General features: G+C 36.6%; 2 protein-coding genes across 6 annotated transcripts in view; both read right to left on the reverse strand.

Annotated features, from left to right (window-relative positions):
- LOC128255376 (7SK snRNA methylphosphate capping enzyme bin3) overlaps positions 1 to 17,462 on the reverse strand; it is a 42,130-nt gene that overhangs the window by 12,020 nt on the left and 12,648 nt on the right. For 2 of the 5 annotated variants that reach the window (XM_052984942.1, XM_052984941.1), the window contains one exon: positions 11,752 to 11,780. The exons of 2 other annotated variants lie outside the window; for them this stretch is intronic. The gene's annotated coding sequence lies outside the window, so the exon portion shown is untranslated. Of the gene's footprint in view, positions 1 to 1,138; positions 1,317 to 11,751; positions 11,781 to 17,462 lie in introns of those variants that run through there. One more of the 5 variants, XM_052984945.1, reaches the window with a different exon arrangement.
- Positions 7,407 to 8,847, reverse strand: LOC128255384 (mitochondrial import receptor subunit TOM40 homolog 2). The gene has a single exon (XM_052984956.1). The coding sequence runs from the start codon at positions 8,690 to 8,692 to the stop codon at positions 7,679 to 7,681; it is 1,014 nt and encodes a 337-aa protein (XP_052840916.1). The 5' UTR covers positions 8,693 to 8,847; the 3' UTR covers positions 7,407 to 7,678.

The following is a 17,462-nucleotide window of genomic DNA, read 5'->3' on the forward strand; positions in this document are numbered from 1 at the left end:
AAAAGAGTATACAAATTACAATTAATCAGAAGAATAAAAAGAGGAGGCGATGGAACTCACTGTGTCACAACTTATAATTTGTTTATGACTAAGCCCGCGCCCAATGAAATGCCGTTTTAGGTTCGATGGAGAACTGGCAGCAGTCTTATACATGATGACGGAGTGTTTTCTGTTGGCACAAAAAGCGGATTAATTGCTGGGAATTGATCTCAGTTACCTCTGAAAATATCCTTCTTTATCCGCACCATAATAAAATATATGTTTATTAACCATATTAAGAGTGTATATAGTGAAACTAAGGTATTAACACTTTAAGCTCAATATGTTAATAAACAGAACAACAGTGTCACATATATTTTAATGCCAAATCTTGGAATCGTTTCCGGCACTTTATGTGCGTACATGTGCATGTTCCGACGTTGCAGACCAAGTTGGTTTTACAATTTTTCTAAACCCATTCTATTTAATCGTAAAATTTGAAAATCTTCTTGACTAAAGCGTTTGCTTTTGTTTAGGTTATTCTTAACCAAAGAGTTTTTCGTTAAAGGTTTGAAATTGCTTTCAATTGTTGGGAACCCTATTCACAACCTATTAAACTTCGCAAAGAGACATTTTACAGTACATAATTTATTTTTGCAAACTCTTGTCTTTTCACTTATGGCAAGGCAAATTAAAATGCCATAAGCTTCTTAGGTTTACGTATATTTGTACTGCAGAAAATACGGAGAAATTCTTTTTTCCATCCTTGCCTCGCTTTTGAAATGGTTTTCCTTTCGTTAAACTCAACCAAGCTTTTGTGTAATTTAATTGCCGACGTCGAGTAAAACGGATTGAGTGGGTGTGGGTATTTCTGAGTTTACAAAAGGGTTAGGCCGACCTTTCTCGATAGCATGGGGCTGTTCTATGCGCGTGGTTTAACATCGTTCGACAAATTTAAGCAGTACAAATTTTGAGTGAATAATAAACGATAAAATTAAAGTTGGAAGAGAAATAGGAGTCACCTAAACGTTTTTGTAAATTTCGAAAGCCCAGATAAATTAGTTGCAGCAAGTTCAGTTACCCGACTCTTCCACACGCTAAAGGCGTTGCGCCACCGTCGTCGTCACTACTTGTTTACATTAAAACGTTCTAAATTTACCTTGCGCCGTACTCTTCCTTTGGTTCTCTCCAATGGAAAACGCCACCAAGCTTTGGTTTCCCTTGAGTCAAAAAAAGTTATCAATGCCACCCGCGATGAGCTTAGTTTTCTAGAGCGAATCGGTTCCACCCACCCGACGGAAAACTGGCGAAAAGATGTGGAAACGAGATGGAAACGCCGAAAAACGAGTCAAGGAAAACAAAAATCTGAAATGCAAGCAAACGTTATAAATATGTATGGTGTATAAATATATATGGCAACTGAGGAATGCTAACGGGAGAGAAAGAGGGAAATTATGGAGCTAGCAGAGTCATAAATTGGATTATATTTTCCAAATGGTTTCTTTTAGTCGCAAATTGTATATTCATTAAGATTTTTGGCAAGTCTTCTCTTGCCGTTCATTAATAATTAAACTTTAAAAAGGTTGAGTTCTGTGGTATTTCTAACTATAAATCGAGAAAATCACTTCATTTGCATATTTTTACATAGTTATGAATTCTCAGTTCTCTTTATGCTCTACTCATTTAATAAAACATTGCACACACATCAAAGCAGATGTTTACAAACATAAATACATAATACAATGTTCTTCAAATTAAGTTAAAAATCAGGCAAACTAGTTCAATGGGTAGCGTATAAAAGATTTTGTGATTTCTATAACATAAACTTCATCGAGTGTCAGTTGGTAGTTATTGTACTTGAACTTGTACAAATTGTCATAGATGTGATCGTTAGTTCTTAAGTTTTTCCCACACAATATCGAATTTTCTGTTTTTTTTTTTTGTTCTGCCTTTTTGTAATACATTTGGAAACCACTCTTTAGGTTCTGCAGTTGAAAGAGTTCTTGTTTTTTCTATTCCTTTCTAGTTTTTGGTGTTACCCCACTGGCTGTGTGGTTGCTATTGCTTCTTTTTCAGCTCTTTGTTTGATTTATTTTTGCTGCATTTCGAGTCCAACAACGGGCAAACATGCCACGTACTATCTTCTCTTCAATGCATTGAAATGCTACGTTGACTAGTCAACTTTTCAATGTTCGCTGGTTGGTTCGAGTGTGTGTGCCTGTTTTTATTTTTTCTTTTATCAACAGTTTTTGGCTTTGGTTGTTATTGCTGGTGCGTTTTTATTTTTTCATTTTGTCTGCTCCATAGAGAAAAACTTTTTTTTTTACGATCTACCTTCTTGCGGATGAAGTGCTTTCATCTGTTGAATTGGTATAGTTATATTACATTAATATTGCAACTTTTGTTATAGATAAAAAAAACTTTCTTTTCAAGTGCTAGCTAAGGTATACTAGTACCAGTATTACAAATTGCACTTAATATTATTGAGAGCTGATCCACTTTATTAATCTGCGATAAGACTAAATTGATTATTTGCGGTACGTCGATTATAATATGCTTAACAATTGAACTACAACTCGGTCGCCATAAGTTTTGTCTATTTTTGAGTGATTTTATAAGCCGTGTCTTTCTAATTCGGTTTAATAAATGAACCGTTTTTTAGCCAAAATATTTTACGAGGAATTCAATCTGTTCGGCTAACCACTGAAATAAAAAACTTTTATTTTGTATAAAATAATATCGTATTGAAGGCAGCAAACATCTGATATCTGATTTCTTAGGTGGGGTCAGACTAATTTTCCTATTTTGTAATTCAAATTAAAAAGTTTTTTCGAAACTCTGACTCATTTCGATCCGTTTTATAGTCCGCAACTTTGTCTTTCTTTTTTCCTTAGTCAATTTTGCTCATAACGGAATAGAAACCAGTTCAGCCAAATCCTATTTGTGTTGCACATACATTCGCTTTTCCATTTTTGTTTGCTTGACTTGGGGCTGAAGGTCAAATTGAAAATTGTTTTCCCCACAAAAGAGTTCTTCCAACCCTTTTTGTTTCCCTTGGCGCTTCACTTCTGCTTAACTGAGTTCTAAGGTGCTTATAATGGCTGCAGAGAGAAGTGGCACGCCAATAAAGTGGAAAAATAAGTACGAAGAAACGTTTGATATGAAAATTCAGGAAAGTTTTGCGAGTAATTTAGTGACTTTTCTCTTAAAGATAAAGAACACACGAAAATTAACTGTCAAATCTAAATACAACATTTTCTAGTTTTTAAAATCTATATAAAAATATCTACTAAGTAAAAAGAATGTATCCTTAATATGTAGTTTTGAGTGTGGGACCAAAAGAATTCGGTGCCCATAAACTAAAAATAATCAATTCCACATTCCTAAAGACATTAATGAAACATCTTATGCCCCGCCAAATGACAACAATAAAATCTCAATCACACATGAATTTAAACCGAAAAAAAACGACTACAATTTGAATATGTTCAAGCATATGCTAAAAATGTTTATATTCTTTGCCCTGCTTTAGTGGCAAACATGCCAGTTTTTAGCGCAAATAAATGCGAGAAACAAAATAAAATGTGACAAATAAACAAAACAACGAGTAGAAATGGGAAAATGAGAAGAGTGTGGGTGTCAAAAAAATAGAAAAAAAACCCTAATAAATACAACGCTCAATTGTGTCAACAACGGCAAGAACAATTGTTGGCCGCAAATGCTATGCGCTATTCCTCCTCTTTGTTCCCCCTCTTTGCTCCTGATGATGTTGCGCTGCCCCAAGCCGCCCACCAACGACCGCCCACCAACGCCCCTTTTTTTTGCAGTCTGTCTGGACACGTTTCACAAACAAATGAATTCGTTAAAATTTATAGTGCACATGCAAATTGCACAGAAAAGCGATTGCGGAGCGAAAAGTTGGTTGAGGGCGAGCGAATGGCATGGTTCAATTTTCGGGGTTAAATGGAAACCAAATTGAAATCGTTGAAAATACAGGTACTAATATTAGCGATAAACGACCTGAATGCCAAATCGAGGGACGGATGTGGAGACAGGCAAGCGCACAACACTAAAATCAGAACCGCATGAACGAGTGAACTGTTGTTCACGCTCTATTAAACGGGCTCTTTCCGAAGAGAGCAGGGGAAATTGGGAGAAATTGGCAACAAAAGGCAGGGCAAAAAGGAAGACAACAGAAATCCAGACTTTCAGAGCCCCATTCAACGGCCATCCCACCTATACGCGAGGTGAGAGTTTTCGCGTTTTGTGCACCTCCACATCATGAAATGCTAGGTCGGCTAAAAGCATTCTGGTGGCTTGCACTTGGCTGGATGAATCGTTAAAAAGGTCTTTCATTTCAACCATATGGGGGATACACATAAAAAAAACAACCTAAAACTTTTGTGTGATACATGATACGTAATGTAAAAGAAAAAACTGCATGCTCAATTACAAATCCCCTCTTATAGTTTTGAGATCTTAAAAAAATGTTTACTGCGGTTATTATGGCTTAAAAACCTTTATCACGTGTTAAGTAGCGTGTTTTTTTATTGGCGATACTTTCTTTCTTGGTAAATGTGGGTTAATGAAATAATATTTCTAAAAAACACAACTTGTTTTTTTAAGTGTATTAGAGCCAATGCGGTTGACCTTTGTGCACCATTCTACTTATCCCTTTTCTACCCCATAACGCCGGTATAATATAACACCTGATTGGGGTCAATGATTTACAACAGCGTTTGTCATATCTTGACACACGTAACAGGAGATCAGTACAAGGCCCTCTTGATATTTTGCACCTCGAAATCAATTTGCCCAATTAAGCTTAGTTACCATAAATCTGTTATGAACTCATTGTTTATTGAATTCAGCTAGTGAGCAGAGAGAGAGGTAGTGGAAATAGGCTAGACCGAACTCTACCACCATTTATTTCTTTTATTTCGCTATTTTCTTATGGCCTTTTTTTGATTGTTTTTGTCTTTTATCAACGTCTTCACATCTGCGCTCAGTTGGTTTTGACTCTTTTCAATTTATATCCTCTCATTTTTCTGTTCTTGGGCATCAACTTTACCGCCATTTGTTTTTATTATTTATGCTGCTGTTCGTTTGCCATTTGCAATTTGGGAATTGTTTCTGTGTGAAGGTCGCGGACGCTGGAACTTCCACCACAAACACCCCCTTCACCACCACCCGTTTGAACAAATTTCGAGATGAGATGTTCATGAATTATAATGGATTTGTTTACCTTTCGCTTATGGCTTTTGCGATTTATTGACTTATCATTGAATGCAATTAATCAAATGGCAAAAATCTTGTAATTGCCTAAATAAGATCAATAATACTGAAGCTTCGATGAATAATCAATAGAATAATGTTAATGAGAAAAGCTTAATACAATTTAATCCAATAAAGCAACTATTTTTATATCCTTACAGAGGGTGTTATAATTCCAGTCAGAAGTTTGCAACGCAGTAAAGGAGACATTTCCGACCCTATTAGTAGAGTATTATAAAAAATAAACAAAAAATAATATAAAAAATTGTTTGCAATAGCTGCATGGGCATATAAACTTCGGCTTGCCTAACTTTGCTTCTTTTCTTGTTTTAAGTCATTCTTGTAAAAATGGCTCTTACAATAATATGTATAACAATAATCGGTCATTAGAACTCTAACTCATTAGAGCTAATTAAGAACAACGTTTTAAATAAGTGTACCTGCATTATGTTTTCCAACTTTTCGTTATAACTTCAAAGTGTTTATTAGCTGTTTATGCTTATGTTATAGATCTCAAATAGGTGAAGCAAACAAAACGCCCCGAAGGATATGCCTATATGGGGGGTGAATTTGTTTTCCTGGCTATGCACATCTTAATTGATGATGCCAAGGATACACAATTTGGACTGAAATAGAGAGTAGACAGCTCAAGGCTGGCTGATGGAGGACACGCAAAAGGCAAGCAAATATATATCGGGGGATGGAAAGTATGCACGGTGCTAGACTCCCATCGCAGACACTTTTCCCATCTCGGTTTCCCTTCCATTCAATTCCACTACTCACATTCTGTCATTTTGTAAGGTATGGTTTGTGGTTGAAAGGTAATCATTGACAGCTTTAACACCCCAATGAACTTCAGCCTCGCCGACGTATTTCGAAACATAACGAATAGTTTTAATTAACCTCAAAGTGAGAGCATGTAGCATATCTGTCGTGTCACAATCTGAGCATTTAATTTTGTATATCCTTTAGGCTGTTAGTTAAATATCAAGCGCAATTGTCGACAAAGAGAGCAAACAAAAGCTTAACCGATTGGCTGGAAAAAAAAACTACAAGTATTGTAGTTATATCGACCTTTACACTTTTGAAAAGGTATTTTTAAATAGATTAAAAGGGTGATGAATAATACAATGAATATGAAATAATAATTAATAGTTATAGTGCTGGGTTGTTTATATAAAACAATTTAAACTTAGTTTTTAACTAAAAAAAACTTAATATATTCAACAAACTTCAAATTAGATATTTTTTTTTTAAGTGCTGATTATCCGTTTAAGCTTCAATGATTTTGTTAAAATGTCGGTTTATATAAATACAAAATAAGTAAGATATATAAATATAAATAAATATAAATATAAAAATATCAAATCAAAATATATTATATTTATTTATATATATAAATTTATTTTTCGGCTGTTAGGATTGACAGGATTTATAGTCGTCCAATCCATGTGCAAGTTTTGCAATCAAAATCAAAAATGGTTGAAGCATTGTGCACTTTTGTTCTTGAGCTCGGCAAATCCCGCATTGCACTTAAACTCGAACTTTTTGCATAGCGTAATGGAATGGGTGGAATGCTATGCGATGCACACACCATTTGGCGCTTTGTATTTGGGCAGCAACGCCATTTTGCATTGACCTTGATGGTGGCGTCACTAAAAGGACGCGGTTTGGGTAATGTGACCTACAATTCATCCATTAAAACCATCTCCCTTGTGCCTTGATGGCGTGCCAAGAGTAGGGGCCCTTTCGATAGTATCAGAGGTCGTTCTTGATTTTGACTCTCAATAAATTTTGCAGGACTTCAATGTGTTTGTTTTTTTTTTTTTGCCAAAGCGGAAGCAAGGTCGAACCGGAAATGAATTTATTCATGCACACATTCAGATGTATCATGTTTATTCGCAAAATAGATTTGCAGTCAATATCCAAGGGAAAATAATTGGAATGTTTTTCATTGTATTATATACTTTTAAGGTAATGGCTCTCCATAGTCCTTATTATGGTTGTATGGTTGTATTAAAAATAAATAATTAGCCTACAGTCCTAATTTTTTCGCTTGAAGAGTTAGTTATTAACATTTTTGTTTTGAAATATAACATTTGGAAACCTTCGAAATTTGTATAAGGTTTCGCCAATCATAAAACAACAGTAAGTTTGATACGACTTGATTATATATATTTCAATTTAAAATTTCGAATCCGAACACTGTGGAAAGCAAAGGAGGATTCGGCAGTTTTTGACTAGCTTAGTCTTGGTACTTTATCTTTTCGTTTCTTGACTTGATGATTCAGACACACTTGATCCATTTTCTTGTAATTATCGTGCCTATCAATATTTCCCCTTTTGCAAAAGAACAAAAAATCCGACCGTTTAATAGCAATTGATATCTTGTTTGATAAGAAGTCTTTAATTGAATCAATTCAACTCATCCGATCATTAGACCGCAGCCCAGTCGAAAGCTGTTCTCCAGGTGATTCATGCGACCGCTGATGGCCAACGAAAACGGCATCGGCTGTAGACGTTTCTCGAGGACACCGGCAATGTGCCAATTGGAATCGACACTGCCGCGGAACACCAGATCTGCCTTCGGGACATCCACCTGGTAGCCCAATGTGGCCGTGGACTCTTGCAGGCGCAGATTTGTCTCCACCTCGACTCCAATCTGCAGCTGATCACTGGCCTTCTGGTAGTAGCTGAGATGGAAGCCACCAGGACCCAAGTTGCATGACCACACGGAATCACCGACGGCATACCGTCCGACCGCCGACAGCACCGCCACTTGGCGGCCGGGAACATTCGGTCCGTACTGGTAGGCCAACTCCGAGCCGAGGGCCAACCTCTGGGTGACTGCCTGCAAGTACTGGCATACAATCACTCCGGAGCCCTTCAGGATGCCCGGGTTGCCCATCGTCAGAGACACTGTGTAGTCTCGGCCGCGATAGTCTCCTGTCAGCTGGGTGGCCACCAATTTCGAGTCCTGGAACTGAGAGGCGAACTTGCACCGCAGCCGAGATGTCAACTGATGGATCACATTTGCATTAAGGTTGCCCTTAGGATCGATCTCAGCCAGGAGAACCGGAAAGGCCTCATTCGGACCGTACTGCTTAGTTCCCACATATGTGGCTCCGAAACGATAGCCACTTGGCGCCGACGAATTCATGTTGATGGTGTGTGTCACTTGAAAGTTGTTGCTCAAGCCCTTGCTCAACATGATCTTAGCGCCTTCAAAGGTATTGGCCTGAATGTCGCGACAGCGACTGTGCAGCTCCTCGACCGTTCCGGGATTGCTCAACTCCTTCTTGCGAGCCTCCGCTTCTAACGCCTCCACCAGCTGAGTCGGCATTCCGGACGAGGGGGCGGGGGGCACCTCCGGCAAGCGCATTCCGGCGGAAACGCGGGAGGAGTCAACGCCTGCGGTAGACGCTATCACGTTCCCCATTCTTGATTGGTGTGGGTTTTTAAATGCGATTAACAATTTTTAAAACTGTACTTCCCGAAATTTGTTTCTGTTTCGGCGTCAATTGTGTTCCGAGTGCTCAAACATCAAAATGACAATAAAACTAAAATGATGTGCTGTCAAAAGTCAGAGAGCTTGAATTTGACTTGAAATTCTTTGTCACAAACTACCAAAACTTCAAATTTCAGTTAAAGCAGAGGTCCTAAAGCCTAAAATTAGTTTGAACAGCTCAAACAATCTGCGAATATAAAGTTTTAGTTTAAGCTTTCCATAAAGTTAAGTTTCTTAAGGGTTTTAAAGTTCAACATTTTACGGAAGCGCTTATGTCTAGTTTGGTCAAGTTTGTGGAAAAGTCATGTTATGGAAATGAAGAGAAACATTTATTTTGTTAAAGTTATTTAACTTAACTTATTAACTTATTAACTTAACTTAGTTATTTAATTTAACTATTGTAAGTAAATACATATATATGACAGTAATTAAACTAAATTAGTTTTAAAATAGAGAGAAACATGATCATTTACATCAAATCGATTTATGAGAAGAAAAATGCAGAATATTTGTACAATTTTCAGCCCCGCTTACTTAACTTGGTTTCCTAATTATTCCAGTCTTGGTTGGCAGTGACCAAACGCATAGAAGCTAAATTGACAAACTTTTCTAAGCAAACCATAACTTGTAGAAGTCAAACAGATACACACAGAGTAACACATTGTGCGGCACTGACTAAATACGACGCACAAAAAAACAAACTCGAATTGGACAAGAGAAACCGCACTAAAGGAAACCACTGTAATTCATAAATCATGAACGTAATTCCATTTCTCATGTGGACAATTCCTTTAATGGGCAGCGGTGTCATCAAATATCTTATCTAAGACTGTTAATCATTTCTGTATAAAGAAAGCACAAGTTGGTTACCACCCAAAAGTAAGGCTTTAGGTTAGTGACTAGGTGGATTTTCGTTTACTCTTATATGTAATTTATTGAACTTATTCGATTATAATCCAGTATAGCAAAAGGGTTGTTCTGTGAAGTTATGTGTTTCTCCAACATCCTACATTTTCGGCAGCAAAGCAAATTGCGAGGTATTTTTCGTTTCCCCAAATTTCTTCGTTTTTAGCAGCAAAACCACACTATGCTAAATGTAAAGGTTTGAGACACAGGGTTCCAAACCGCAATGCACAATTGACACTACATTTTCATGTGTAAACTTTGAGTGTATACCGTCACTCTTAGGCAAATATTATCATACTTTATGGAATTTTGTGGTTCTGAATACAAACATCGAATCGAAACGAAACAAAAGAAACATGTCAAAGAACATGTACAGTCAATCATCATTCCTGTCAGAAACAGAAGAGCGTAGTTGAACTATATCGGGCACAAACAGTGGTACATTGAAGTAAGTAGTTTTCCTTCATACAGCTTTAAGCGGGGATCTGTTTTGATGTTTTTGGTAACTTTAAGTACCACACAAGTACATATGTATATCCTTGCCCCCTCAATCTCTTTTCCTTGGGCTTTACAACACGTGCACTATTAATTTGGCTCATTTCACTAACTGAACATATTAAATGCACGCGTTCTACGCCTCAGAAAAACCACAGAGCGGAAGGGAAAAGTGTCGATGGGTGGTGGGTGTACAATGAAGGCAACGCTCATTAACTGCACGCCATTGGCATGGGTAAATTTTCATCTCCTAGTGCCTGCTTTTTAAAGGTTAGTTCCTTAAACGAAAAAGGTTTATACCCACACAGAGCTTTCCATCTTCAATATTTATGTTCACTTAAATTTATTGCCGTTTGGAAAGTTCCAAATTTATATGAAAGCGAAGCCTCACAGTGCGGTCATCATTGGGATAGGTAATAAAACATGAAATTGTGTGAGTTCACGTCCGGATTGCGGTCTTAATGAAGAAAGGATGTGTCTTCGTTCAAAAGCTAAACAGTTCTAAGACTTTTTCAAAAAATTTTCCCACATTATTAACAACGTTGAATAACACACAAAAGAGTCAAAAGACACCTTGTATTGCTTTCGCATAAAAAGAAGTTCGCTCTTGAAGTAACTTAAGAAAATTAAATTGCTCCAGAGTATTAGGGTAGAATTATTTTAATTAATAAAGTGTCTGCTTATGTAAATTCTAAATGGTAGTGAGGCAATATCGGGGCGAACTCAACTTGTGTTGTGTTGGGGTCAACACAAGATTAAAAAATCGCGGAGCAAGTGCAAGTATTAATTATAAAGTTGATGTGCCCCTCCCTTTTTAACGGGTGACAAACTTTTTGTGTGCAAGTCGCAAACCGAAATACCCGTAACTTTTAGATCATCATCACCCAAAACTTACACACACACACACACACATATAGAATCGTTAACATAACTTTTAGCTACTTATAGCAAAATCCTCTTAAAGTGACTAAAGCTGAAAGACGGAGCGCAGTGGGGAAGCAGCTATACATACTATATGCCTACCAAGCCCAAGACATCTCCTTCTGGCCCACTCATATACCACAGACTTAATACACTTTTGGCCGGGAATCGGGAAAGCAAAAGTCGAGCAACTTTATTTTCTCACAAACACGGTAAACAAACTTCATCTGCTCCCCCACCAGCCCCATACATACGCATATAAAAAAAGCTCATTGACTTGAAGATACAACACAACTTTGCTACAAGTTTCAACTAGCGGAGGATTGAAAAGGGGGGACTAGGCAGGCATGGCTTGCTCAGGAGGAGCGGGTGGAAAACTTGCCAAGAAAATATTGCCGACGACATCCGCTTTCTGTTTGGAGACGCCGCGCATCGCTGCTGGTTGCGTGTCAGAACCCAAAGGCGTCCGGGGACCGTTACAAAAGCTAATAAACGCACACCAACTCATCCACAAATGAGCACTCAAAGAAATTAAGGGATTCGCAAAATTAAATGGCAGGGAGAGAGTTTTACCTCAACTATTCAAAGGATATTAGCATCTTTCAAAAATCGTTGGTTGGAAAATTGATAGAAGATTTCCGGATAAATTAATAAATATTTTGACATACCTGATCGTTATTTCTTTAATCTCCGATTTCTGAAAATAATAAAATAAAAGTACGTAAACAATTAAAAACTGTATTTAAATGTAATCAAATAAATTAGTATACGAAGCAAGTTATTTATCAACAATAAGCGTGATATCTAAACTAAAATTATTAGTTATATTTAAGCGGATTTAAAAAAATTTGTAATACAAATAATGTATTAAAATTATTGATAATAAACATTTCATACTATTAAAAATCATACGAGAAAGCCTAGCGTCTCCCATAAGATTAATTAAGTTGTTATAAAAATGTTTAATGCAAGCCTGTTTAAAGCCTCAAAATGCTTATTGAACGTCATAAAATATAAACTACATATAAAATAATGTTATTGTAGAGTCTTAAAATAATCGCACTTTAGATAAGAAGTGTTATATACTATTTATTGTCAGGAAGTCTTTTAAATCACGAAGGTATGAATAATTTCAGCAGTTTCTTATCGGAAAAAACTTGTTGGCCAGATCGAAATTTGAATAAAACTGCGTTTTCAGTGCATGGTTTTTGTGTGCTTGGGTCGCAGGACACACACTCATTGTGTCTCATTTGCGAGCGCCACATTGAATGCAAATGGCGCAAATTCAAATTACAAACCAACAATTTCCGCAATATTGTAGGGTTTGCTGTCGATTTTGTTTCATGCTTTATCCACTTCCCAACCACCTCAAACAAGTCCCTTACACCCCACTTATACCACCCAATGTTCATTGTTTTCCCTCATGTACAGTTAATTGCATGTTTTATGAGGGCATCCGTTTAAAGGGAATGATGGGCTTTATATTGCTTGTTTTGCCTCGTCCTTACGATGTTTTTACTTAATTTGACATTATTTTGTAGCATGTAAGTCAAGAGCGACAAATAAAATAATCCGTTTCACCCTGAAAAATACCAGAACCTGACACTCATCCCATTATGTGAAAACATCTAAAGGCACGTGCAAAATGGAAATCTCATAACCTTTTAATTCAAGGAATTTACAAATATTTTTAAAGCAGCATGAAATGTCAACCTTCGCTTAAAACAATGCTTTTGTACTCAGATTCCTTCCACTGCTAAATTCTTTTATAAAATAAAGCAAAAATGCAATAAAATCTTTTCGTCTTGCAAAGAAAAATAATAAATATGTTTTTCTGCTGTCCTTCCGACCTGTCTCCATGCTATCTTTTTCCTGGAGCAATGTAAAAGACCTGCTCACCTGCGCTCATACAAACACAATCTAAAAGAAAACAGCAACAGCGGAGAGGGAAAATGAGACGGCAAACAGACGAGGCCATAAATGGTATTTCATTAGCAAATAAATTCACAACAACGCTTATCCACACTTCACCCACTCCCTTGCTTTTCCTGTAAACCAAATCAATAACACCCTATCACGCCTACAAAGTTCTTCTCTCAGCAGAGTAAAACCTGGCAACGAAGGGAATGAAACCCAAGATAGCCAAGTGCATGAAAAAATGTACAATATTTTCAATATATACCCCATAACAAAAACAAAGCTTACAAATTACTTTACTGGACTGATTGCCTAGAGCTGCCTACCCTCCCTGTCACATTTGGTAAATCACTTGAAAACTGAGGGTGGCTTACGGTATTAATTTTTTCTATTATAAATTTTGGAAAAAAAAACCACTTATAGAATATATGAACTCATTATAAATAACTATTTTTTCAGATCTCGACGTGAGGGCCTGCAGAAAGAAATGACCAGATCAAAATCTGCTGATGTTACTGATCAAGAATAAACAAAATTACGGATAAAATATACCCTTTTTTAAAGTTTGTTAACGATGGAACAGCAGCCTTGCAGCATAAGTACAAGTATAAAATAACATAACATAATATTCCATTTAACAAACACAATCTTAACGCTGTACAGACTATCAAAAACAGTTAGTTATAATGCCAAGTGATTGTTTTTTGAATAACAAATTTGAACAAAACTGGAAGCTTTTTGTGAAAAGAGTTTGAAGAGTTAGTTTAAAAACTCTAAAATTACATGATCCTTATCTTACTGCTAAACCTTCTCTGCACAAATCTGAGATCATTCCATCTACGAAAGGTTTTACACTTGGTATTTCGAAATAATTTACTTCGACGCTATCCTTTGAATGCAGTAAATCCGAGTTTCCCTTGTTTAGGAAGGGTAGCCAGCCATCAGCCTGAATTGAGCACACAGAGGAGAAGGGGAAAAAAGAGTGGAGGAAAATTTCATCTTCATTTCCATACTAAAAAGCCGACCTAAAAATTTTCATGGATCCGACATGCTCAGATTGGGCTGCCTGGAGTACAGACGAGATGAGTCTGCCTGCTTTCGTTGCCGTTGTTGTGTCTGTTACACAATATAACGAACAGGACTGCTGTAAGCAATGAATGTGCCTTCCGCCCAACGTAAATGTAATGCATATTGAGGCCTAGAAAAGGGAAAGAAGTGGGAAAAAACGCAGAGACCAAGCCAAAAAATCAAGCAAACGAACGGGGACAGAGCGTCTAGCGCTTTGACTGTGCCAATTTTCGGAGCGTCGGACGTTCGTTATTTTTCTGATGGTTGAAGGCCAACCGAATTTTGTAGAATTTTCCCACTTTTTATATGCCTGTACTATTATATAGCACTTCAGGTATATTATATTAATGCTTTTACATTTTTTTCAGCTTTTTCAAATAATAATATTTCAGTCTGTCGCTCTAAAAATGTTAGTGGCAAACTGAAAGAGCTATTTCCATAGTATTGAAAATAAAAACCCATAAAACATACAGTTATCGACCCTCTCTAATCGAGCAACGTTCAAAACTTTTGAAATCGAACAATTTTTAAGAAAATTATCCTGTACGGTTTATTTAATAACAGTTTTGCAGCTATGAAACGTATTGGTAAACAGCGCATTGTAAGTAGTGGGTATATCACAGTTCAGCAACATCGTTCCTTCTAGCTTTTTTTTTGTCTTGGGCACCCAGCTCACAGTTGTTATGGAAAATAAATTGGTTAAGCTTATTTGGTGCACAGGTTGCTCTGATGGGAACGAAATATGACAAGGACACCACCACCAACCGGAGTTGGTCCCTTCCCGTATGGGCAAGTATCGACGGAGTACAAAACGAGCCGTATCAGACTCGAGACTTTTACTGGCAGAGTTTCAATAGTTAAATACGAATTTTTTGTTGGTAAGTATATTTATATAATACCTTCCAATTAAACACTTTAATATTTTTAACATACTTTTTAGTTCTATAAAAAACAAGTTTGAGAGATCATAGAGTTCAATACATTTTATTTATTTTGTATACCTTACGAAATTAAAATTTTGTTTAGCAACAGATATTAAGTAACCACAAACGATACACATACTTTTACACACTATATTTCCAAAATGTTGAAATTAAAAAATAAAAAACGTTGTTTTCTGACAGATTGCCGTAGTCTTACCCAAACAGACTTTATAATTGGCACAGCGAAAATATCACAAAGTCCATAAAGAAAATCTTGGCTTCAGAATGCCGTCGGCATTAAGTGACTTTCTGTTTATTTGAATTTTTTGTTTCTGACTGCTCTTTTTTGAGCGGTTTTTGTGCTGTTTTTTTCTTTTGATTCAGCAGTAGCTTTTAGTCAAATTATTTGTCGGCGTTTTTTCTCCTATATAGCAATATTTTTCCTATTGGAGTTTTAAGGAAATCAAACGCTATTAACATGCTTTTCATTTTCCTTTCGTTGCGGAATTCCAAACACATTCTTGCATTGATATACCATTTCATTTTTGCAACTAAAAGAGTTATGCAAAAAAGTTCCTGCATGTATATGCGCTTGCTTTTTTTAATATTCTGACACCCATCACACATTCTGAGGCCTTCATTTAAACAAGAGCTTTTAAAATCGATATTTGTATGCCGAGGAGAGTGTGAAACAGAAAATCGAAATGATAAGCCCGTTGAGACCGGATGAGCCCGCACGTACACTCACAGGGGCATACACACAACACTCGCCCACTAGCCTTTGTTAAATATTTAAAATCTGATATTGCCGCCATTATTTGTTGGCCAGGTAACCGATTTTGAATTGAAGCTTAAACAAATAATTTTGACAAGACATTTTGCGGTTTTAGCTCTCTGCATGACACTTTACTTTATTTAATTTATTTCTTAGCAAAAGAATTAAAGCCTACCTTGGCAGCAATTAAGATTCTTTGGCAAATTCATTTAAATCCATTTAAGAACATTCATAGTCAAGGATGTTCGGCACTAAGCGGGTTTATGGGAGCACAATTAATTCATGCATTCTGTGTACAACAAATAACAATGATACCCAAGCAAATGAAAGATTTTTTATATTTTTAAAGTTAATATGCCTCGTTGAACTTTGTTGGTTTGTCTGGTGTGCTTATCAATGGTAGTTGAATGTTTACAGACTATGATTCTGCGTATTTCTGTAAGCATTTATAACTTAACAAGACATGAAGTCAGTTACAATGATTAAGTACTTGAGTGTTGTAGGGACCGTATAGTTAACGAATTTATGCAAACATTTTATGACAAGTGCGGCTTCTTATTTGCTGGGATTTCATGTTTACCTAAATTTCCTTTTTTCTATCGCTGGAAAAGTTGTTCTTTCACAACCACACTTCTGTGCCTGTTTTCAATGCTCCTTTTTGTAGTTGCTGTTTTTTTTTTTTGTTTTTTTTTTTTTTTTTGTTTAATTGACTTGAAAACCAGTTTTATTTGTTTGCAGGCAGCAAAAAAGGCAGCGCAACAGCAACAAGCATTAAAAGCAAATATAAATTGTGTGCTGCCCAACTTGATTCTTGGTTTTGGTTTTTATTTTTGGCTCTCTTGTCCAGTCTTATACCCTCGCAAAAAGATTTTAGAAATCCTATGCGAAAACTTTGATTTGTTCTTCGAGATGAAAGTCTATCTGCTTTTCACAACCCTAACTATCTAACTGCGCCCTCTTGTTTGTTTTATCCCAATCGATCAACACATTTGCCACTCAGTGCAAACAATATCTGATTTCAAGGGTACAAAAGCGTCGATAAAGTTTACCATTTGTTCTTTCGGTTACCTCTTTTTTACACAACTAACACACAAACGAGAGACGCTTGCGCTCTTTTTTCTTATCATAATGCGATTATTTTTGGGCTGCCCGGTCTGGCGCATACAAAAATAAAAGTATAGAAACTTTACGCCATAACATCGACTCTGCGAGAGTGTGTCTGATTTTCGGTCCAGTGTGGGTATATATGACTGTGGCGAGCTCAGAGCTAGAGGTAGCTTTAAACTCGTTATTGCCTCCGTCGCTAAGCAGCTTGGCGGTTTTTCTCTTTCTCACGCCCTCTCCCAGCATCTCTCCGTCCTGCTTAGTTGATGCTGAGAGTCTGATTTTTCGGGATCTGCCCTAACTTGGTTTGCCTTATTTCGTTTGCCGCTTTAATAATTCTTTTAATTATAAATTAGCTCTGCCTTATTAAAGATGTTATTGCCCGACATCGAAGTGCGATTTGCCGTTAATGTCAATCCAAGTAGAAAACTTCTTTAATTCTGATTATAGGTTAAGTGAGTAAAAAAAGTATCTCTAAATAACCATTAAGTTAAGCATTACACCCGCGGAATGATATATGTAACTAGACATTACCTTATTAAAGCAATACAAAATATTTCTCGATTTCAGTAAGTTGTATTACGGCTTTAAT

Source organism: Drosophila gunungcola (genome assembly GCF_025200985.1).
Source record: "Drosophila gunungcola strain Sukarami chromosome 2R unlocalized genomic scaffold, Dgunungcola_SK_2 000011F, whole genome shotgun sequence".
Taxonomy (NCBI): Eukaryota; Metazoa; Arthropoda; class Insecta; order Diptera; family Drosophilidae; genus Drosophila; species Drosophila gunungcola.